The 23,775-nt window shown below is 48.4% G+C and overlaps 2 protein-coding genes across 5 annotated transcripts; both read left to right on the top strand.

The window, feature by feature from the left end:
- The first annotated feature begins 370 nt into the window (after positions 1-370).
- Positions 371-5,678, top strand: SPINK2 (serine peptidase inhibitor Kazal type 2). Of its 2 annotated transcripts, none has more exons than XM_030239533.2 (4): positions 371-474; positions 900-937; positions 1,466-1,575; positions 5,409-5,678. In XM_030239533.2, exons 1-4 carry the CDS (start codon positions 426-428, stop codon positions 5,452-5,454), a joined length of 243 nt encoding a protein of 80 aa, XP_030095393.1. In that variant the 5' UTR covers positions 371-425; the 3' UTR covers positions 5,455-5,678. The 2 variants fall into 2 exon arrangements, with proteins under 2 accessions (XP_030095393.1, XP_050829845.1); XM_050973888.1 differs by lacking the exon at positions 371-474 and adding an exon at positions 527-817.
- A 10,292-nt stretch (positions 5,679-15,970) lies between these two features.
- On the top strand, positions 15,971-23,521 carry HOPX (HOP homeobox). Of its 3 annotated transcripts, none has more exons than XM_009101228.4 (3): positions 15,971-16,204; positions 20,627-20,802; positions 23,059-23,521. In XM_009101228.4, exons 2-3 carry the CDS (start codon positions 20,659-20,661, stop codon positions 23,134-23,136), a joined length of 222 nt encoding a protein of 73 aa, XP_009099476.1. In that variant the 5' UTR covers positions 15,971-16,204; positions 20,627-20,658; the 3' UTR covers positions 23,137-23,521. The 3 variants fall into 3 exon arrangements, with proteins under 3 accessions (XP_009099476.1, XP_050829846.1, XP_018782283.1); XM_050973889.1 differs by lacking the exon at positions 15,971-16,204 and adding an exon at positions 16,919-18,562; XM_018926738.3 differs by lacking the exon at positions 15,971-16,204 and adding an exon at positions 18,601-20,375.
- The last annotated feature ends 254 nt before the right edge of the window (positions 23,522-23,775 follow it).

The raw sequence follows: 23,775 nt of genomic DNA, 5'->3' as shown, positions 1-23,775 counted from the left end.
CTTTATGACGAGACCTTCAGAGCCGCACGGCACTGCGTCCGTATTTCCAACCTCCCTGCACTGCCCAAGACCCTGCGGTCAAAGCACAGCCCTGACGAGCTGAAGCCGAGGAGGGAAGCCTGAGGCACGCTGGAATCCCAGCCGGCGCCTCCCCATTAACTGCGCTGCCCACCTGCACAGCTCTGACGGGAAAGTTTTCCATCCCAGTGAGCGTGCTCCCGGAGAGGCTCCTACAGTACTCAACCCCGTGTTCCCCCGTGGCATCCCAGCCGTGGGCGTCCCCCGCGGCCGCCCCGCGCCCCGCCCGGAACCGGTTCCGCCCCGCGCCCCCCCGTTGGCTCTCGCGCTGCCGCGGCCGTTGCGCCCCAAACCGCCCCCGCTGCCGCCCCCGCCGCTGTCGCCGCTGTCCCCGCTCAGTTGGCGACATGGCGCGGCCGCTGGCGCTCCTGCTGCTGCTGCCCGTCCTCCTCGCCGGTACCGCGCACCGCGCCGGGGCGCTGGCGGGAGGGGAGCCGGTGCCGGGAAAGTGGGAGACGGGCTGGTACCGTGTCCCGGCCAGTCCCGTCTCCTGAAGCGGTGCCGTGCCCCGGCTGGCTCAGCGGAGCAGCGGCGGTATCTAAGCCGGGGGTGGGCACCGGAGCCAGCCGGAGGCAGGGCGGGGAGCCGGCACGGGATGGTGCCGGACGGCAGCTGGCCGGGGCCGGGACCGGGCCAGCGGCTAGACGGGGGATGCCGGGGTCGGCCAGCGGCTGGTCAGGGTGTCCCAGGAGCGGACAGAGAGTGGTCAGGGGTGTCCGGACGGGGCAGTGTGCTGTCGGTAACAGATGGGGCCGGTCCCGCGGGGCTCGGGGGGGATGCGTGCGAGACCCGGCGCCGTTAACGCTGCTCGCTCTCCACAGGTCTCCTGTCGTGTCCCGGAGCCATGGCCAGCTACCCGGTGAGTGCCGCCTGCCCCGCTGCCCTCCCTGCCTCCAGCCAGGCCTCCCGCTGCCCCGGCCCGTTCCGCAGAGCCGCGGGCCCCGCGCTGGGCTCTGTGCCTGCCCTGGCTCCGGAGCCCCGGCCTCTGCAGGGTCTCTCCCCGCTGAGGCGCCCGGGACGCTGCTGGCTCCGCCGCACATGCCCTGGCGATGCCCATCTCTCACCACCTCCTGCATTGCCCTTCATGGGGACTCGCTGTCCGTGTGTCCCGCTGATGCTCAGCGGTCGGAGGGGCTGCGCTGTGGTGCCCACATAAGTCCTGACACCACAGCTAAGCCGCGCCAGGCAGCAGGAGCAAGGCCTCAAGTGAAAAATTCCCGTAAGAGCATGAAAGATAATTGGCACTTTAAAATGCTGTCCCAGCTCCCGAGTCCATCGAGTGCTGATGGACACCTTTTTTCTGTGCATTCCAGCATTCTTCAGAAGCTAAGCAGAAACCTGTTTCAAATGGTGTAACTTTGGCTTCTTTTGTACCTGTCTTCCCTAGCCCAACTGTGCTCAGTATGGGAAGTACATGTGTCCAAGGGACTACCATCCAGTTTGTGGCACTGATGGAGAGACCTACGGAAACGAGTGTGTGCTCTGCCTTGCTAACAGGTAGTCAGTTCTGTCCTTCCCTCCCCTACATGCAAGCAGAACAATCACCCTGATATTCCAGATAACTGATAGGTGATTTACTGGCTTTGGATCATTTGCACTGTTGCACTGCAGTTTCAGCAGTGAATCAGCTGTGAATCCCCTGTGATTTTATCACAGTACCTGTACACGGCTTAGATTTGATTCAGTCAGCTGCATTTACTGAATATTTGTATTAGTATTTCCTGAGAAGGAGAATCTTAGAGGAGGTTGCCTTTCATGTTCCTACAGTGCCATACAACCAATAAATAAAATGCCAGACCCTTTCACACTTTTCATCAGAAAACATGAAAGATCCCACCCAAAATGCAGCGTTACATATAAAATATTTGTGTTCAAGATCCAGTCTCCTGTACTTCTTTTCACAAAGAAGAGTAAGAATGCCAAATGTTAGGAGAAAATATTATTTTGCTGTCAGGTTGTCTAGAAATGAAGAAAAAGACTGCCTGATATTTGAGAGAGGGTATTTTATTCCTTAATAATTTAATTTTTTAAAAAACAAATTGAAAACACAGAGAACTGGTATCCAATGAGCATTATTACTCCCCATTACAATTGACTGGAAAACTTTATGGAGCAGTCTCTCAGCAGAAACTGAGAGGAGCTGCTGTGAATAGAAATTTTGATGGTAAAAGGCAATTTATATTAATGAAGTAAAAGATCTTCTGTTTCCAGAAGAAGGTATAAGTGAGAGTAGCAGAATAACAGAAACAAAACTGTGAACAGATAGATCTCAAGAAAGGGAAGGCTGAAATGAGTTTCTGACTTTGGGGCAGAGGAGAGATTATTTCTGACCAGATGATCTACAAAATTCAAATTACCAAGACAAAAGAAACATAGGCCAAAATAAAGAAAGTGTCAGAGGTATCAAAGGACAATTAAGGTAATGTTGTAAAGAAAGTGCTGAAGTGTGTCATGCATATCTGCAGAATTTGTTAACACTTTCACCAGAGCACAGCACAAACAAGCCAAGCAAGTGACAAATTGCAAAGAGAATTGGTAAACCTACAGTTTAGGGGAAAAAAAGAAAAGTAATCAAAATTCACACACAGTAGAATCTGTTAAAAGAGAAGAAAAGAGGTTCTGGCATGTTACATATTAGGAGCCTACCCATCTTTCCTGCCTTGAGTGATGTTGGAGTAAGTTTTTAAGTGACTGGCTTTATACATAGCCAGAGGTAAAGAGGAATGTAAGCAAAGCAGATACAGATTTGTCAGAAATAATCCAATCAAATCCATGAGATTTAGTTTTTTGGCATGATAACTGGCCAAACAGAGTAGGAGGATATAGAAGTATTGGTGCGTGACATTAATAAGGCAGTTTACATTATCTCCACTTGACATTCACATATGCAGACAAATAGTTATTCAGCTGTTAAAGGATGAAGTCACAGAAGTTTGAAATGCTGTGGTTCAAAAGCAGTGATCAGCATTTTACATTTGAAAGAGCGATCATATTTTATATAATCAAAATTGCAAAATGGCACAGATATGGCGATCTGTGCAGGATATTATAAAAATTCCCAGAGATCTGGAGAAATGGAGTGAAATCAATACAGTAAAAGACAAAAAGAAGTGCTGAGTATTGCCCACAGAGAGTGCAAATCCATACTGTGGAGATACAGACAGGAGAGCATCTCACAACCTAAATAGTATATTTATAGTATAAATAGTATATTTATATTTATTTATAGTATATCTTCTTTTCACAACAGAAAGATGGGCTTTGAGATCCAGCCTTTCTAGGATTTCTAGGATGCTTCATTTTTAGGCATGATCCCTCAGTTCCAGATGGATGTATGGCAGATTCCAGAATACAGCATTGCACACAGAACAAAGGGTTCTCCACTCAAATCTGCTGTTTATTTCAACTCCTTAAGTAATTCCTTAAGTAATTAGTGATGGGGCTTATGTCTTTTTAGTATAAGATTTTGTGTGATAGACATGGGATTAAATCCAATTATAAACACAAGATAGAATTTTGTCTTACCCATCTTTTTTTTCTGTCTTCTTACATGCTCAGAAACATGCATTTTGGTCTGAAGGGACACAGGGTGGTCAGATACTCTCCTGATCATTTTTCTTTTATAGTTCAGTAGTTGGCACATTTGGGGGCCTGGAATTGTTGTTCTAAAGTGTTTGACTTGGCATGAACACAACACAGATAAAACATTTTGCTTCATTGGAGGAATTTCAGCTTTGAGAAACAGTCTGTAGTCCTAAGTAATGATCATTCCACTCCAAGTAATCTAAGGCAGAGTCTGTCACACTTCTTAGGAAGACAGAACAAAGAGATTTTTCTGCCCTATTTAGCAGGCTGCATGACTAGTTGCTGAAGTAGTGTTATGTGATACAGAAACATATACAGGGACACATCCAGTACTAAATTACAAAACAGTCACTTCTCAATTAACTTGGAGTGATTCGCAATTGCCATCTTGCAGGTTTGTTCTAGCCCATATTTAACCCCATTAAGGGACTTCTTGGAGAGAGTTGTACTTCCTGATAGCCAAAACAGTACTGTCCATGAGCTCTTTTAGCCATGAAGGACTGTGTGGGCACTTGGAGAGTCCTGTGTGAATCGAGTGCTGCAGAAGAGGTTGCTGCAGTTGATCCATGATAACATGAGACACCTGGAGCAAAGGTGCAGCACAAACCCTCCCCATCCTGGCTCTGCAGTGAAGCCCCTTAATTGTAAGACCAAAGTTGGTTTTGCTCCTTACTTTATTTTGTTCTTTTAATCTATTCTTAAGTGGGTGCTCAAATGCAAATCCCAGGTCTCTTCCACACTCAGTGTCCAGTAGCAATGACATCAGATCTTAGTTTAAACCTAGTCCGACAGCAACACATTCTCTTTGGAAATAGATGCAGCAACTTGAGGTGTCTCTGCAGGGTTTAGTGTGAGGGTGTCCTTCAGCCAGCACCACTCCTTACATCCTTACCAGTGTTTTACATCTCCTGGCCTTGATTTTGCCTTTCATATTCCTGATCTGCCTTCTGGCACTACCTTCTGGTTAAAAGATCCCTGATTAAACTATTACTATTACTAACTAGTACAGATTAACCCTGCTTTTGTGTAAACATAAGTCTCTTGAATTTCATGAGGAGTAAAACAGTTTGATTCTATTAAGATAAGGAAACAAACTGATGATCTGGTACAACTTGCATTCTATTAATTTCTTTTTCTGTCTGCATTTGCCTGGTAAATTGAGATTTATAAATGGAGTACCCCAAAATACTGCGTATAGGACTTGCAAGAAAAACAAACCAGTGTTTCCAACCTAAGGGGTACTTGGCTAAAATTTCCCTAAAGAAGATTCCAGCATTCAGAGACCCACACATTCAAAATTTAGCAAAGCCTCAGATGCCGAGGTGCATCAGGATGCACACCCTTCCCACTGAATTCCCATGTGAAAGGGGAAATACTGTAAGCATTAGAACAGGTTTGCATCTCAGAGACTGCGAAGTTTAACTTGTGTTAGTGCTTTGTGATGGACATGTTAGTCCTCATGGTGTGATTTGTCATGTGGTGTGACAGTTCTCAGACTTGCAGATGGTTTTATCAGGTTTTTATAGGTAACAAAGCCTGTGGTAAGTTACTCACTCTGTGTATGTGATTTCATAGATTTTTGCATCATGGTTACTTTGTGGTGGTGCTTTAAGTAAGTGATGCAATTAATGCATCACTGCATTTAATTGAACACATAGAAAGAAATGAGAGAGTCCACTTTATAAAATGTGTCTGTAACATTCAAGTTGTGTTCCTCTTCTAATATCTTTTTCTTCTGATTGCAGGGAAGATCATACACATATAGAAATTGTCCGAAGGGGACATTGCTGATATGACAGATGGATGCTTTTCAAGAAAATTGGAGGGTCACAGACAATCCAAATGGAAACAATGCCTTAAGTGCACATTCTGTGTAGCCTGTCTTAATAAACAAACTTGCATATCTAAAGTTTGTTTACGGTATTGAAACCAGTGGTTGTAAACATACCCATAGTACAGTTATAACCTGAACCCTGATGCATTTTCTTACTAAAGATGGATCATAAGAAGGGGATGTCCTCACTCTATACCAGGTCAGTTGTCCAGAGGAGGGATTGAATGCACCAAGGAAGGAAGTGAGCGGGTACCAAGAGCAATTCCCACAGTCCCTCCTGGGATCAGGGAGTCTCCAGCATCTCTATCAGAGGCAGTGCTCTTTGGTTCTGGGATATTCTGAGCCCACAGGTGCCACTGGAGGGGTTTCTTGTGGTGGTTACCAAACTGGTGATGGCAACCTGACATGTGCCAAGCCTCTGCCCCTGGCTCCCTACCTGCAGGTCCTGCTGGTGGGGGGCAGTGACCTGGGCACCCACTGCTCTTGCTGCAAGTAAGGGCTGTTTTGGAATGCCGGAGGCAGGAGCAGGGGGCATGCACTGCCTTCTGGGTCCCCATCCCTCTGGGCACTGCTCCCCGGGGCTGTGAGGTCACGGGCCTGGCTGGCATCCAAGAGCCACTTCCTGTGGCAAACATCAAAGCAAAATTGGAAAGCTCAAGACTTCTGTGAAGGGGTGCACTCCAGAGTGGCTCTGGTGGGCCTTCCCACAGGGAGGGTGTGCAAGAAGTGGGGTTTGGTCCTTTCTTGTACTTGTCATGGATATGGGCACATATCTTAGATTTGTTCTTTCTGTTCCACCAAACAACTGGTTTTTGCATGCTGATTGAAATTGATGGTGTTTGGGTTGTCCTAGAGTGCTTGGTAATACACAGGTGGCTTTTACCTTTGATCTCAGCCAAGCAGCACCTGCTCTCCCCCTGGCCCCAGACCATGGCTTTGTCAGGCTTTGCTGGGCAGCAGCAGTGCAGGCAGAGATGTACAGCACATTTCATGCCTGAGGAACATTCTCAGGTCAGTGACTTCGGGTTTGAAAAACAATAATGGTTTTGCCTTGCAGTTCCTTTAAAGGATCAAAACTATCCTTACCTTCCAGCACATGCCTGCTTTCATTTTCTTTGAGCAAAGATTAATCACTGGAGGGCTGGGAGCAAAAACAAAACAAAACAAAACAAAACAAACAAACAAAAAAATCCCTGAAACAGTAGTGTACCCCAGTTATGTGTTTATGAAGCTTTACAGCTCAAAAAGATGGTGAATTTCAGTACAATGGGTTTAATTTTTTTTAAGTTAAAACTGTACATTTAGGACCACGTTGCAAGCATTATCCAAACACTTCTTGAACTCAGACAGCCTTGGCGCTTCCCAGGGAACCTGTTTCAGTGCCTGACTGCCCTTTTCCTAAGATCCACCCCAAACCTCCCCTGGCACAGCTTCACAACATAACTTAGAATATTATTAACATAATAATAACATCAGATTCACAGCATATTCTTACTACAGTATCATAGAAGGGTGTTACTGCAATCCTTAGACATCAACAACCTCATGGCAAGTATTCCTGTTGGCTTAGGACACGTCTGTGAGGCTAACAAGGAGTTATGCCAGCTGAATGGCATGATTGTGAATCAGGAAAGGATCTCTTTTCTGTCTGAGCTCAGGTGGTTGAGCAGTATTTTGATTGATTAGGATTTTATGATCTTTTCTAGCTTCACAGGATCAGCACAGCCCTGATCTCACTGGGAGGAGAATGTGCAGCCATCCATATAGATCAAAGGAAGGTCAGAAGATATCTTACTGCCTTTTGAGAATGAAATGTTCAGATGAATGACTTTTTTACCCTGAATGAATTGCAAGAACAGCATTTTTTTTTTAACTGATTAAATTCCCAACTCTCCCTCCTGTGGAATTTTAATTGTTTTTAAATTTGCCGAGGAAAAATGTTTTTAAAAGCTCCCTGAACTCCACGTACTGTCGCTCAGCAGGCACAGTGTGTGTGTTTTCTGGGACAGTCAGGTTCCAGCTCCCAGCTTAGCCGGGGTGGTTGGGAAGGGCTCAGCCCCTTGTTTCAGGCACCCTTTGAAGGGTATGCGGGCTTTCTCCTCCAGAGGTGTAACTGCTCAGTAACACTGGGATCTAGAGGCAAAGAATAGTCTCTCCTGGGTGACACAGGACCAGGAACAAGAGCAGAAGGGAACGCTATGTCTGAATCCTGTGGGAGACTTTAAGCACGAAGAGCTTGGATTGTGGATTTCCAGCTCGCTCTCTAGGCGGCAGCATTTGTTTTCTTTTACAGCTCCTTTTGTGTTCTCAGTAGCGGGTGTACGAAAGTCTTGTTATTCATCGTTATCGTTTGAATGCATAAACGTTCTGTTAGGAGCTGTTTGTTTTCAACTGTATCGTATTATTAGTGACGGTGATACACGGTCAATCTCATTTACTTGGCAAAGCTAACGGGCTTTTTCCTGATCATTGAACCCAAGTGGTTTTTTGGAGGAGACTCCATGGCATACAATTTGGTAGAAACGTCATTCTGTGAGCAGATGACTCACAGATGAAGCTGTGGCATTCATCGCCATGTGTAGGATTGCACTGGCTTCTATCTTAGCTTTGTGGTTTCTGAGCTGGTCACATAGCAACTGCTTCATTTTCGAAACTCTAAACATCCATTGAAGTAGCATAGGTTTCTGGGGAATTCTTAGCTAGATAACTTCAGAGAAAAACCCCAACTTTTCTCTGTAAAAGTGCCCCATCTTTACATTGAGGAAAAATTAACCCCTTTTAAGTGCTTCTTCAGTCAACTGATAAGAAATTATGCAAGAATCTGGTACACGTGTTTAATTTTACCTTTTAAGCAATTCTGAATATTTCTTCCTGACATTAGGAGTTGACCTAAAACTGTTCTTACATAAGCTAGTCTATTCCAGCCTCTCCAGTGAAAAATCCTAGTGTGAAGCACTCTGGAGCAGAGAATAGGGCTGGGACTGAGGTCTTTAACTTGCCTAGTAATATCTGGGCTCACTGTAGCAGCCCCAAACTGCTACTCTGGAAGGGCTTGGGTTTTCTGGAAGTCCTTTCTTATCTGCCAGTCCCCTTCAAATATTTTGGATCTCCAGCAATTTGCAGATGTCTGTAAATGGAGACTTGAAGTGAACCAGCTCTCTTCATTTGAAGGTGTCAAAGAGGAGTGGCTCCTGTAGGATGCTTTGGGGCTGTTGTACCCTAGCTATCTGCATGCACACTCTCACCTTCTGGAAAGCTTTGGGAAACTCCAAGTAGCTTGCTTCTCTCTGAATTTCTAAAAATCAGCTTTGCACTTACATGGGACTCACAGCTTTTCTTGCCCCACAGCGTTTCTGCCTTCACTAGGCCTGTGGTAGGGGACACAAATACAGCTGGGTGCACAGAGCTGTAGTGAAATGTGAGGTTGTGAATGCGGGCTACAGCAATGACTAAGTTTATCTGCTAAGAATCATAGAATCATGTGGGTTGGAAAAGACCTTTAAGATCATCAACTGTAAACCTAACATGCCAAGTCCCACTAAGCTGTGTTACCAAATGTAAATCCTGACAATCAAGCAAAATGTAAATTGTGTCCCTGGTGCTTTCTCTGACTATCTACTTGCCCTCTGCCTAGAAGATGCACTCAATCCCCTTGGCCAGATCATTAATAAAGACATTAAACAGGACTGGCCCCAGCACTGAGCCCTGGGGAGCCCCACTAGTGACCATCCAGCAGCTGGATGTAATTCCATTCACCAACACACTCTGGGTTGTGCCACACAGTTTTTTACATGGCAAACAGTGCACCTATCCATGCTATGATCAGCCAGTTTCTCCAGGAGAATTTAGGGATCTGCAACCATAACCAAAGTTTAAAACTTGGCTATCTATGGAGAATTAGATAGTATTCATGTCAGAATCAAATAGGGCAAGGCAACAAGCAAATTATCTCCATGGATCAGCCAAAGTAAAGACTTCCTAAACTCTGGGCATAAGGGTCTGTAAACTCCTAGCACCACCTGTTGCTATGTGACTGAGCCCAAAAAAAGGAAAAACCTGCATCTTCTTCCACTCCTACACAGAGAAAGAAGGATATACTTTTAAAAAGGCATCAGAAGTGGCAAAGGAGGTTTTTAACTCTGAAAAGAAAACTGTCTGGGCTCATGAGGAGGGGGAAAAAAATTTGTTGTTCCCCTGACAAACATTGCCTTTAGACTCTGCCATGCACCAGTAAGGCAAAAAACCCCACATATAAGTAATAATGGGCTAGAATAGGGATCTGGTATACATGCAAAAATTCTGTTAAATACCAGCAAAAATTTCTTTCCCATGAGGAATTCCAGAACAGGAACATGTAGTGGTTTTAGGAACACCTTTTTTCAAGATGTCCACAATTCTGCTGCTCACTGTCCTAAGCCACCTGATCTAGAGGGCCCTGCTTAGAGCAGGAGGTTGGACTAGAGACTGGAGAGGTCGTTTCCACCTCACTTATTCTGCAGTTTGCAATAGCAACAGGCTGCTGCATTTGCAACCAGCACCTGAGCTGCCCAAAGTCAGGTGTTATCAGAACCACCAGAACCACCTTGACAGGTCTAACTACTTATGAGAAAGCACCTCAGTTATCTGGAGTTCTGTGTGTAGGTGCACAGCAGAAAAATGCCTCTGAGCCTTCTGCTTAACTCCCCATCTCTTGCATTATATTTCCTTGGGTGAAAACATCATGAAATGTTTAGGCTCAACAGTCTGCCTTTGGGGAGAGATAAGAGTACTTTATTCAGAACAGATAAAACACTTTCAGAGACTCAAGAAAGCCTCCAGGTCTTCAGAAATGACAGGACTGAAAAACATCTGGCGGAGACCAGCAGGCTGTGAGCAGTTACACACCAGCTGTCTCCTGTGTGTCCCTATCCCAGGTCACCAACATTTCCAGAGCAACAGCAGGCTGGGCACAGAGACCAGAGCTGGCCCCTTGTGTATTTTATTTTCCCCATAGCTCATATTTGCTGTGGTTGGGCACACAAGTCAGCAAACCCATTTCTATGCACAGAACAGGTGAATGGGCAGCAGAGGTTAGAATTAGAATTTTACTAAAAAAATAGCTGCTAAGTGAAGTGTATTTCAAGGGAAGCAGGCTCTGGAAACTCCTGACAGTCTGTTCCAGTGTTCCCCTGCCATGCAGACAGGCCTGTGCTGGACAGCAGGAGTAGCTCAGGGGACACAGCTCTCCTGTGGGCTCCCTGAGCTCAGCCCTGCTGTGCCCACCTCACTGAGCTTGGCTTTCTGCAGCCCAGCCAGAGACCTACATAAAGCCCTCCCTGGAGAAGATCTTACTAACCAGGACTAGGCCTAGGATAAGAAACAGCCTTTGAAGAAGGGAGAAAAGCCCACCCAGAGAAGCCAGACAGACTGGCTGCAGTAGCACCAGCCAGCCAAGAGACGGGCACATAGACACTTGGAGCAACATGAGAGCAATCCCATGCCAGTGCCAGAAGCCTTCCTTCTGCTTCAAACAGCCTCAGATTGGCAGTGAGCCTCCAGAATCTGCCCTCACCACTGATGGGAACTGGCCCCCAGCCTTGGGTGTCCCCCAAACCACTTCCCTCCAGCAGGACAAGGTGCTAAAAGACGTGCTGTGACAAGAGTGTGACTTCCCTAAGCAGTGGTGCAGGTATGGCTTAGCTCAGGTTTCCTAGGCTGTTTGTGCTTGTTTGAGCCTGCTGGGCTCTCCCATGGGTTGAGCACTCTCCAGCTGCTTGCCTGTGCAGCACTGCACCCTGCTCCCATACTCCTTCACTGGAAAGCACCCCCATCCACCAGCCCAGTCACCATACCCTGAGAGACAGGGCAAGGGCACCCTCCTACACCCTGGAGCCTCTCTGCCAGGCACTCCAGACACAAACAACCAACTGACAGTGGAGTGCCTGAGCCCCCAGAATGGGAGCAGGGGGAGATCCCAGGAGGAGGGGATGTCCCACTGCGGGCGACCTGCTCCCTGGGGTGGTAATGAGGCTGTCAGAGCAATGAGGAAGGCATCTGTGAGTGCTTCTATTGTGCTCACTCAGCTCCCCCCAGCTGTGGCCAGCTGTGTAGAGAAGACTGTGGGCAGCTAGCCTCCTTTGTCAGTGCCAGCTTCCCAGGAGCCCTCTTTAGCAACCAGCTTGCTAAAGGGAACAAAGATTTTAAAGTTAATTGCTTAGGGCCCTTGAAGCCACTCCCTGACACCCAGCAGGTGGAACAGACTCTCTGTTATGTTCCTTCCCTCTTCACTGTCACTCTGTGAGTCATTCTAGTTGTCTGCCAGTGTCACAGGGACTGTGGTGTGTGTCACACAGAGATGACCCATCCTGCCCATCACCTGTGGCAATGCCCAGCAGCTGGTGGCACCAGAGCCACCTCTCCACAGGTTCCTGCCCAAACTGGTCCAACAGAAACCACAGGCTGCCAGCTGCATGGCACTGCTGCCATGAGGTGGGCACAAGGGCCAGGAACCTGTGGGCTCCCTGGCATGGGACAGCACAGGGGAAAACTTGGTCCTTGTCCCTCATGGTGAAGGCTGAGCAAAGTCATGGGATGGTCAGCACCTGTGCTTGCCCTGCTGAGACCCTTGAAGTTGGTCTTCAGGGTAGCACTGCTGCTACAGCTGAGAGCCATGGTGGCAGGCAAGTGTTTGGACAGAGCTCATCCCTGCTCTGGGGAGGGATGAAGTCCCTTCATTGACCTTGAAGTATTTGATCACTGAAGTATTTGAGTCAGGACCTCCAAAAGCTCTCTAGGCAGCTTCAGCCTAGAGATTCAGAACAGAACAGATTTCAGCAGACATTTCCCAGCCCCCATCTCCCTACTTGCTCCCTAGAAAACACACAGCCATCCGAGTCTGTGGAAGGGCACTTGCTCCCCTGCACATACCCCTGGCACTCCCAGGGTAGAGAGTGGATCTGCAGGTCTACTCTGTCCTCCCTCCCTGCCTCTCACCAGTGCCAGGCCATGTTTTCCTGGGCTGGGCATGGCAGCAGCTCCCACATGTGATGATGCCCTGCTGGCTGTCTCTGCGTGCTGCAGCACGCTCTGCCTACAAGCTATGGCAGCGCTGCTGAAAATCCTCCCGGCAAGGAACTGCACGTATCAACTCCCGGTTTAGTCACTTCAAAACAATCTGGTTAGTAAGAGTGAGAGTAGGGAGGAAGACTGTACCCCAGGCAGAGATTGCACATGGAAATACCAACGAGATGACACTGTTCTCTGAGAAGTGCTGGAACAACGGGAGGAATAATAAAACACTGCAGTTTCCATCCACACAACTGTATCCCACGGACAAAGTAAAGGCAGGAATCTTATTGGAAGTCCCATCTGATTAGTATCTGTCTGGCCTGGATCCCTTCTACTGCTGAGGAGAGACAGGCTGAACCCTGCCCACGAAAACCAAAGGAAATGCATGGAGGAGAGAGCAGAAGAGGCAGTTACTGAGGCCAGGCTAGCAGTCCTGCTCCAGCAGCAGGAGCCACCTGTGCCCACCTCCTCTTGCCCCTGCCCAGGGCATGGTCTGGGTAAGCACGGTGTGCTGCTGGCTCTTGGGGTGCAAGAAGTGTTGCTGCTCTCCTAGGGAAAAACTGATCAAAAGAAAAATGACTCAGTCACGTTCTTTTGTGTTGGGATGTCCAACAGAGGCAATTGCCAGCTGCACCCTGAAGAACAACCAATCTCTTATGCTGTTATGGGGCAAGTGGGGTATGGAGATAGAAGTCTCATCTGGTTAGCTGCAAGAGTTGTCCTGTAAGTCAGTACTGGCTAGTTAGAAAACGCTTCTCTAACTGAATGGAAGCCAAAATATTCTGTAAAGCCTTGTTTCTAGCCACTTTTTTTTTTTCTTTTTTTTTTTTTTTTTTTTTTTTGGATTAGCAGCCAGAAAACCCCAGCACATCAGGGAAAAAAACCACTGGTAAACAAAACAGAAGATGGTTTTTGAGGTTTTCCTTTACATTGGGGTGTTCAGAGGGAAAACGGAAGCTTTGTGCTTTCTCTGACACTTGGGTTGGAGTGGAGTCTGGAAAGCACATATTTTTTAATTCACATACTCAGAAAAAGGAAGAAAATCTCTGCTTAATGCCCAGAAAAGTAGTGCTGGTACTAAGCCACATTTTCAGGAAAGAAAACATGGCAAAATTCAAGACAGACACATGCATGAAAAGGAGGAAACACAAACAAGTCAGAAAAGCTGTGTTATAGCCCATTCTATCCTGATGACTTGATAAGTTGCTTCCTCCCTCTCCTTTCCATGTTTTTTTCCATTCTGCCTTCCTGCAGTGTTAAAGGGACAACAACTGGGTCAGGGTTGAGCTGTGTGTCAAATGCCCACCCCATCTTTCCCCCCAAAAGTGACTTCAGCCAATATCTTGCCATGGAGCAATATGGATGATATTCAAGCAGGAGAGGTCCAGAGCAGTGGGGTGCTGAATGCAAGCTGGAGCTGCCAACCCCTCCCTGCAATGCCACAGTATTATGCAAAATTGTCAAATGTACATCATAAGAGCTGTACTTCTTCTCAACAGGAAGAAAGTCTCTGTGATGGGCCTGGATGCACCCTTCATTTTGTTTCTATTTAATCTAATTCTGCTGACAAAGGATATCCTCTGAGAAAGGATCTCTTCATATCAGGTGAGGCATAAATTCCAGCAGTATTTCGACCCTCTCCCAGGAGGAGAAATGGGGCATAAAAGATTTCAGAAAAGGTCAGAAAAGCATTAACATGTGCCAGCCAGATGCTCACAGACTTGTGACATGACTTTCACACTGCCACTGCAGGACTCCCAGCACCTCTGAAACCATTTCAATGGGGTGTCTCAGCCTGAAACACATCACTGCCAGTGCTCCCAGTGCAAGCCTGGACACAGGCTAAGAGAAAAGGGTTTTTCCACATAAAAGGCTTTCTCTCCGTTGACAGTAATAAACAAGAGAAGAGAGGAGCCTATCCTGTTCCTGCAGGCCATGTTACTCACATTTTGCAACTCTCAGGGCATGTGCACAGAAGGAAAAAAAAGACAGCATACAAACATAGGAAAATCTTTCCGGACCAGAATATTTTCCCATCTGTCCTGTCACCGAGGCTGGCCAAGAGCAGATGCCAGAGCAGAGCACAGACATGAGGCAGATAAGTAGCAATACCCCTGAGATCTCCCCCAAGGACGTGTCAGTATGCAGTTTGGGACCACTACCTGGACTTTCCCAACACTGGGGTTGAAATCCAAGGCTGAGTCCTGCTGCAGGGGTCTGCTCCAGCTGCCTTGAATGCACCCTGATGCCCCCAGCCACAGCTCCTGGAGCCATCCCCTGGTCACATTGTCCAGTCTGCCTGTGTGCACCCACTGCTAGCCACGCTCCTGTTGCTTAGCACCAGTGATAAACAGGACATATTCCTTTGGCCAGGTGCCTGCCCAAGGCATGCAGGATCAAGTCTTCTCCCAAAAACCTCTCTGTCAGCCACTGAACAGCACCGTTTGGTTTATCAGGCATTGAAACTATCCCCTGATCTTGCTTGATCAATGTCATCCTGCTTGGAAAACTGGCACAGGTCTGCCTGTGCTTTGGCACAGATCTGTTTGCAATCCCCTTGTCCTAGACCATGTTTCCCCCAACATTACAAAACCTTTTCAGGATGGTCTTGGCTCACTGCTAAACATATAGCAGGTTTCTTGCCTGGGTTTGTTCAGCCACTTCTCCCCAGGGTCAGGGCTCCCTGCCTCTGGCTCCAGCCAGCTCCACAGCTTTTGCATTCTGTGCCAGTTTGAGTTTTGCTCTGGCAGATAATCTCAGCCATTGCAAGCCATCCTCAATTTTTCATGAGCCCTTTCTTCAGCCTCTCTGATTTTCCAGCATCCCCTTCCAGCTGTCTATAAACTGAGAGAAAAATCGCCCCTCCCCACTGCACTCCACCCCACAAGATGCCTCTTTTTAAGCTGCTGCCTGATGCTTCCAGACCACCACACTGAGAACGGCAGGCTCCTGGGCAGTTTAATCGAGGAGATGGCTTTGGCAGAGGATGCCCTGCTCTCCCTCCCCATACTCAGGCAGGCTGTGCCTCTGAGGACTGCAGCAGCAGGATAGATCCAGGACCCAGCCCTGCCCTTACATGCAGCCTAGCGGGATCACAGGGCTGACTAAAGTGACAGCAGACTCAGGAATGTTAAACCTGGGCACATCATTTGCAAGACACTGAAGCGAGAGGAGAATCCAGCCCTGCACAGCAGCGAGCGCTGCGGGCTCCATCAGCCCAGGCGGGAGCGGGGCTCCTTACAGCGGCTCAGCGGGATGCAGCCCGGCCGGGCGGGACGGGCGGGCTCGGCTGGAGCTCCGCTGCACGAAGCGCAGTTTCCGCCGCACCCCGCCTGCACCTTTCCTGTACCCCCGCAGGAAGCAGCCCCGGCCGGGACCGCGTCCTGCGGCCCCGAGCGTGGCGGGACGCGCCCCGACGGCTGCCGGGCCACCGAGAGCCCGCGGAGCGCACAGCCACGGAGCGCGGGGGAGCCCTGCCAAAGGGAGCGGGTGCCAAACCTGAATTACCAGCCCAGAGTGGCTGTGGATCCCGGGAGCTCCTGTGATTTGCGGCAGGTTTTTCAGGTCCCCGCCTGTCAAACACACACGCAGATACTTAAGCAGTCACCCGAGGACCTGCGGGGTTCTTGTTTTACACACTTCTGGTCCTGCCAGCTCCAGGTAAGCACAGGCTTTGAGCTGGGGGTGCTGGGGTGGGTTTGCAGCTGGGGATGGGGGGGATGGAGGGAGGAGCTCCCCGGTGAGTACTGATGCTGAGGAGGTCGGAGCTGCACCCAGCAGGGCAGGAAGGCTCATGCCCGGGGCAGGCAGAAGGGCTCCCAGGCAGGAGAGACCCTAGGCAGGGCCACCACGGCATCCTGCTGCAGCAGCTGCTGTGCTCCTGTTTGCTTTGTTCCTATCCGATATTATCTTCTAAAAGACTGGACGGGTAGTTTACAGGATGCATGACAGGTGTTTTTTCCTTATTTATGGCAGGGCCCAGTTTATTTTTAAAGCCTCTGTCCCACCTTATCCTGTGCGCCATGCGGGCTGATGTTATCCACAGCCACCTCACAGCAGGAGGATGAGCAAAGCTCAGGACAGGACATGGCTCTGCAGCAGAGCAAGGGAGGGTAGGAGGGCTTGTTTGCATTGAGAACTGCTATTTTGATCCCTGCAGTGGCAGGAAATAGCTGCAAGCTAAAACCAGATGCAGATGCCTCTAGTTGCATCCCAGCCCTGACAGTGGGAGCACTGGGAAAGGGGTCAAGAAGCCCAGCAGAGGCTATGGAGCCCCATCAGCTTGGCAAGAGCTACTGCTCTGAGAGAATTCCAGGGGCTTTGGGTGCAGTAAATCGTTGGAAAGCTGCACAGCCAGCCAGCTATTGTGACTACTGTTCAAAAATGCAAAGCTGAGCAAACAGAGATCATGTCTTTTCTGGAAAAGTGGCAGATTTCTGCCAGGATAGTAAATGCTGATTGCACTAGCCGTGCAGGACAGGCATGCTGGGAGGCAGAAAGATGTCCTTGCCCATTTCAGGCCAGAGCTAGGAGTCCTGCTAGTAACCCCAGGGTGTTTCTGGGGAGCTGGGTGCAACCACAGGACATGGGCAGAGTACTATATATTTATAATTAGATTTTCTCTTGCTGCAGCTTGTGTCCATCAGCCATTACCTTTTCTCTGCTCACTCCAAAATGGCCCTGGAGGTGCATTTTAATGCCCTATCAGCCACACTAAAAGCACCAGGTGCTGTAATGTACATAGCAATGCTGGCTGGAGCTGCCCACAGCCCAGGCAGCTGCTGATCCACTTGCAAGCTTCTGCTCTCACATCGCTCTACCTAAAACCACGACAGTCAGAGCCAAGTGTGAATTCCCCAGGGGTCCTTAGCTTGACACTTAGAGCAGGTGTGGTAGTTTCCCTGTGACAGTGCATCTGGCATTGTCATTTCTGCCTGGGTGAGTAAACCCCAGCTGAATGACAACTGCAGCCCCACAGCCCTGCTGAATGGCAAATATTCCTTGCACTGAAAAAACTTTTTGTTTTCAATGTTGTCAAAAATTTAAGAGGAAAAAAGCAGTAAGAAATGGTGCATTTCAGCAGCTAAGCCAAACAGCTGTGAGTCTCCATATTTCTGCCAGGCTTAAAGAAATGCAAGACAATCACCTTTCCTGCACAGGGAGAGACGTTGGATAGCCTGATAGCCCATGAAGCTCAGCTGCATGCCTGGGCTTAAAGGAGGCTCCATTAAAGTAGTGGGCAGGTGATCAATGGTCTTAATAGGGCCAGTCTGGCCATTTAGGCACTCCTGGTGCCCTCGAGTCATGCCATATATCCCCAAATTTAACATCTAGGAGGTGCCAAGTGCTAGAGGCCATATGCTGCACAGGGGTCACATGGCCCCTGAAAGCCTCCAGGACATAGTGGAGTGATGTGACCTGCAAAGCCCTCCAGGAGACCCAGGTTTTTGCCTTTTCCTGAAACCCATCTCAACCTTGAGAGGTAAAAACTGTACTCCTTCCAGAGCAGGGGTAGAGGGGATACAAAAAAAAGCCATCAGGCATCACATGCTGGGGCACCCTGAGCTGCCAACAGGTAGAAGATACTGTGTCCTGTGGGGAAATGCCTCAGGAACCTGGAGATAATCAGAAGCAGAAATAGCTGTGCAGGTGAAACATGAAAGGTGAAGCATGAGTTCCCTATGCAAATCCATGCACTCACATCAATGCACAATAATGTGGCAGGCTGCAAAGAATGATTTATGAGCTGCCAAGGCATGTTGCTGCTGGTGGCCCGGGCTGGATGCATGATCTGGAGGTGATGAGGATCCTTTTGTGGCTGGGCTTTCTATGGGAAGGGCAGGTGGCTCAGCTGTGTGCTGAAAAAAGAAGAGGCAGGACTTGTGGCCTGAGCTTGGCCTCATCTGCATTTTGACCTCATGGAGAACGTGGCAGCCACAGTGCTGGAAAGCAGCACCTCAACTCCAGGGGACCTCCTTCTACCCCTGCATCTTTTCCAGAGGTCTACAAAAATCTAAGGTAGGTGAGCAGCATTCAGCAGACTCCTACTACCTCAGATGAATGAGGAACTGAATTATGATGCCCATTTCCTATATGGATGCTTCTGAACTGAGCTGACCTCAGGAAACCCAGGCAGCTGCCATGCACTGCAGACAAGGCCAGCTTGGCTTGCAGTACCTGGGGTTAGAGATGGTTTTTCCTCAGTCTACCCAGGGCTGGTGGGTGATACTGTCTGTACTGTCCACCAGCACTCCATCACGTTCAGAGGTGCTCCAATGTTACACAACCTCTGTGTTACAATCCGTATTTACCAAGTGACTCAAGCAGAGTGGGCTGTTTCACAACCAGCCCTGGTCTATTTATAAGCCCCTACTCAAATGCCAAAGGATTCTTTTATTAGTTAAAGCACTTTCTGCAGAGGAGGCTCGGGGGGATCTTTGCTTTATGAGGTAAAGTTCAAAGAATAGGATCTCTCCAGCCTCTCACTACACCTGGCTCTTCACAAGCTGCATGACAGTTGTGAAGCTGAGCTCCATCCTAGCAGTTCTGTCAGCAAGAGAAAGCCCTGGGGCATTCAGTACCCCAGGGTACCTAAAGGTGAGTTACCAGTCAGCCAAGAAAGCAGTTAGGTTTAAACCTATGCAGTAGGAGTGCAGCATGATGGATGTTCCAGGATTATACCCCAGAGCCAAAGGGAAGGAAAAGCTGGAGTGCAATGTGGAGGCAGGGCAGGTCTGCAGCAGATGGTCCACAGGTTTCCCAAGAAGGGCCAAGGGCTCCCGGCAGCACTGGAGAACCAGCCACACCAACCAGCCAACCTGACAAAGACGGGCCAGGCAACTGGGACAGCAGGAGAGCAGATCAAGCAAGGCCACATTTTGCAACCAGCTCCTCCCCTGCCAATACCCCACAGCCTGGTTTCAAAAACACCAGAGTGATTCAGCATCAAGGGACTTGTGCATGCTGTGTGGGGGCAGTGCCTTGTGCTTTAGTTGACTGAATTAGCAAGCACGACCCTCTGCCATGTGAAAGCAAACCTGAAGCCCAGCAGAAAAGAGGTGTGGGACTTAGTCAAGATGCATTTGCTTTGCGTGTTCTTTTGGACCAAATCTTCCAGAAACTATGCAAAGCACAAGTGGGACAAGTGTCACTCTGGAGGAAAACTTGGGCTTCATGGTGCTGCCTTTGCTGGGAGCACCTAGGACTGACCCCAGTCAGAGGCCACAAGTGCTTGAGTAACAAACATACACTGGGTACAGTCCTTGAGGATTTGAACACTTACACACCAAAACTCAACCAATCACCTAACCACTTCAGTAATGCTCAGGAATAATAGGACTAGCCATTTATGCCCACATGTGGTAACATTAAATATTACTTAAAACAATGCAGCTCACCTTCTCATGGCCAGCATTATGTGATGTCCAGCCACACTGCTAAGAGAAGGACCAGGACACTGATCCTGAGGAGGGGAAACAGGGTGGTTTCTGGATCAAAGACTACACTCCCAGAAGATCATGTATGCTCTGCTTCATCATTCCTTTGCACAAACTTGCCTGATTGCTGGGAAGCAGGGGAAAAAAAATAAGCAACAACCCACTAGGTTAGATGTCAGATATTGTCCCTTCACCCAGAGGATAAATAATGTTTTTTAACTAATGTCTTTAAATTAACCCCCTGAACATGCCCATTGCTGTGACATCACTCCTAAGTGACGCCCAGGCCTAAATAGGGCTGTAAACAGGAATCGTTCCCATGGGAGTCACACTGGCTATAAATACAGCACCAGGGGAGTGCTGAGCAGCCTGCAGCTTCCTGCCAGCTGAGGATGGTGAGACAGTTCTGGGCATTGCTGCTGTGTGCTCACTGCAGTGAGGAAATGAGACAGGAGTTGCTGGGGGATGGTGCTCCCAGCTGAGCTCCCTGGCATGCCTTTAGGGAGTTGAGCCCTGCTGCAGCCAGAGGCCACAGTTGGGGCCAGGGGGGAGGTTGGTGGGGACACGGATGGCAAATCTGGGGCTCAGCAAGTGTGCCCCACTGGCCACTCCCAGCTTGAGCAATGACACCAGCCCCTCTTTGCAGTGCCTGGCCCCATAGCCCTGCCCTAGGAGGAGATGGCCACGGAAAAGTCAGTGATTCCCACTGAGGAGCAGCTGGAGATCCTGGAATACCACTTCTGCAAGGTGAATAAGCATCCTGACCCCACCACACTGTGCCTCATCGCTGCTGAGACCGGGCTCTCCGAGGAGCAGACTCTGGTGAGTGCATACCCCTCATCCTGCCCCGGGCAGCAGCCCTGCTCCCCTTGCATGCCTCTGTGTCCCACATCTCCTGCCTTCCTGGTCTATCATACACCTGTCTGTACCCCCACAGGCTTCCTAAAGCAGCCCCTGCCCTTCTCATGCTCCCCCCACACGCCTGCACTCCTCTGTGCCCCATGTGCACCCTGCTTGCACTCCCTGCAGCAACTGCACCCCCAAGTCTCCTCTGCACCTCTGCAACCCCCAGCACACTCATAACTGCACCCAGAGAGCTCTAATACAGCACCTCCCTGTACCCCACATCCTGCCTGCACTCCACGTGTTTCTGCGCCTGAATTTACAACCCGTGCATGCTGTTCTTCCAAACCATTTCTGATAGTCTTGGATGCACAAGCTACTGCTGGTTTTAATGTCTGAAGAAACTACTATAATTTTAAAACAGAGGATAGATGCAATTCCTGCAGGATGTGCTGTGGGACATGCTCAGGCTGTGCACCCTCCCCCTAAGCATCTCTAAGGCCCGAAGTCAGGCAAGTCTGTCAGCCTCTCCAGGAGACAGGACCAAATACCCCTCCACAGGGACAGGCTGCCACTGTCTGGGAATTCCACCAAGCCCTGTGCTCCAACTGGCTACCTGCAGGCTACCGTGGGCTTCAGAAGCAAATGGCTTCTTCCTAGTTCCTTCAGGTGGCAGTGCAGCTCATTGGGATATAGGTGCTTCCTAGACCCACAGCAGCATTTATGGGTATAAAAAATAAATCCATCCCACTGGAAAGTTAGCAGCAGTTTGCAGAGAGCTGCCAAGCCTGGCTCTCCCTCAGCAAAGCCAAAGGGGTATAAAAGCTGAGCTGACAATGTCAGCATTTAGCCTGTACCAGGGAAAGATGCTGGAACAGCATCCATTGCACAGACAGTCCTCAGCTGGAGTGGACTGTGCTTTGGTGACAGGCAGGTATCAATCACTGCTTGTTTGAGACAGCAAGAAGGCAGTACCCCTAACATACCTTTTTCTCCATAGAAATGGCACTGTTTCTTTTTTTTTCCCTAGAGCAACTTGTAAACACATGCCATATATGCCAACGGCACCTCTGTAGATGTCTTAAAATCCTCCCTGATAGCTATCTTTTTCCACTAATCTAGTGTGCTCCTAGAGATCTGGAGATGGAGGTCATGTTAGGGACAGGATCAAGACTGGGGTGGTGAGTTGCAAAGTGCCTGCATTGCGTAGAACACAGGGAATCATTGCCCCTGACATCTGGAGTGCTTTATCATCTAGAAATAGCAGCCATTTTAATAAAAAATTCAGTAACAATGAGATGCAAAGAAGAGATTATGGTTTAGGACAGAAAGCGAAACTTTTGAGAGGAGGCTAGGCTGTCAATCGTATGACTGGATGTGGTCAAAGGCAGTGGGAGTGTGAGAGGCACTTACAGAGAGCACTGTGGTTGTATCATTACAGACCATAATAGCTTCAAAAATAACCATGAACAAATATAGCAACAAAATGAACTGCAACAAAAGGAATCACAGGCACATTGCCAAACAAAAGGCTGAGCTGTGCTTCCGGCACATGAGTAGTATTTCTTTTCTTTCTTTTCGTCTTAGGTAGTGTTGCTTTAACCAAATACATTTTATCTAATATTTTAAATTGTGGCTGCCTTGAAGTGGCATCAGCAGCAATTGGAATAGGCTTCGAGATACTAAGTTACAACAGACATAGCGCTAAGTGCTGCTAACATAGATGTGCATATTGCCTTCAAACTAAGATGATTTTAAAACAATTTTCAAAATAGATTTGTTCTTAAATTTGTTGGAGAGCCAATGTGCTGTACCTCTCATGCTTTCTGAAACAGGTGAGCTTTCAATTCCTGTCAGTTTTGAACTTAGAGAAGATTTTTTCACTTCTCCAGTCATTTAAACAGACACCATCCAGCTCCTCAGCCAATCTCTTGCTCTGCAAGAAAAACCTGGTCTCACAGCAGTAAAAAAAAAACCTTACCCATGCTGTCAAGGTCTGAAGTGAGCTAGAGAAATGAGTTTGAAAGAAGTGCACGTGTAGGTTACAAGACTATTCAGTCAGGAGCAACCACCCTGGCTGCCTGTACTGCCTGGGAACAGCACCTCACTACAAGGCAGCAGCACCATGAGTTCCCCTCACCTTGTCCTATATGCTAACATCTGCACCTTTAGAAAAGTGATTTGGAGGCTTCACTCAGCCCAGTGCACTCAGTCTCTGCTTTGTTCTCTCTCCAGAAATGGTTCAAGCAGCGCCTGGCGGAGTGGAGGAAGTCTGAAGGGCTGCCCTCAGAAAGCGGGTCTGTCAGGGACTAGAGCATGCTGCTCCAATCCCCTTGCCACTTATAAAGGATGGTGAAGCTCTTCAGGGGGTTTCCTTGGGGTTCTTCTGTTGCAATAGGTTTTGCGATACAAAGTAATACTCTGCTATTTAACATAAATCTTATTTAACATGTACATAACCAGAAAAAAACCCCTCTCTATATATATATCTATATATATATATGTATGTATATACACACACATGTGTGTATACAACTTTTGATGGCTGATAACCTATCTTGTGATTCCAACCCATTAACAGCAGCTGCACAAGAAAAGGCAATTTTATGCCCTTGTTCCAGGCTTGCAGAAATGTTGCCTAAATGTTGATATATGTTCAAATATAGAAGGAAGAAATAAAGATCCCTTTTCCTTACAATCTCCAGAGGCAAAGTATGTGTGTGAGCTTTAAAGTGCAGATCATCCAGCGAGTAGGGCATCTGGAAAATCGGGTGTGTCGTCCAAGTGACCTGATTTGGCTCAATGTGCCTGAATCAGCTCTGGATACTGCAAACCAAGTGCCTACACCATAATCTGACCAAGCCAAGCACCGCTTGAATGCCTTTTTTACCTTTCTGTTAAAGGTCACCAAAGAGAAAGAACTCATGGTTTGTTTTGGGTTTTTTCCCAGTG

Source organism: Serinus canaria, chromosome 4, assembly GCF_022539315.1.
Source record: "Serinus canaria isolate serCan28SL12 chromosome 4, serCan2020, whole genome shotgun sequence".
NCBI classification, from domain to species: domain Eukaryota; kingdom Metazoa; phylum Chordata; class Aves; order Passeriformes; family Fringillidae; genus Serinus; species Serinus canaria.
Note: the sequence above shows the minus strand (reverse complement) of the source record. Positions and strands in the feature narration are given on the sequence as shown.

Coding starts and splice junctions, on each gene's coding strand:
- SPINK2 (XM_050973888.1), top strand. CDS start 730: ATGCCGGGGTCGGCCAGCGGCTGGTCAGGGTGTCCCAGGAGCGGACAG. Junction 818..899: donor GACGGGGCAGTGTGCTGTCG/GTAACAGATGGG, acceptor CGCTCTCCACAG/GTCTCCTGTCGTGTCCCGGA. Junction 1,576..5,408: donor GTGCTCTGCCTTGCTAACAG/GTAGTCAGTTCT, acceptor TTCTGATTGCAG/GGAAGATCATACACATATAG.
- HOPX (XM_009101228.4), top strand. CDS start 20,659: ATGGCCACGGAAAAGTCAGTGATTCCCACTGAGGAGCAGCTGGAGATC. Junction 20,803..23,058: donor TCTCCGAGGAGCAGACTCTG/GTGAGTGCATAC, acceptor TTCTCTCTCCAG/AAATGGTTCAAGCAGCGCCT.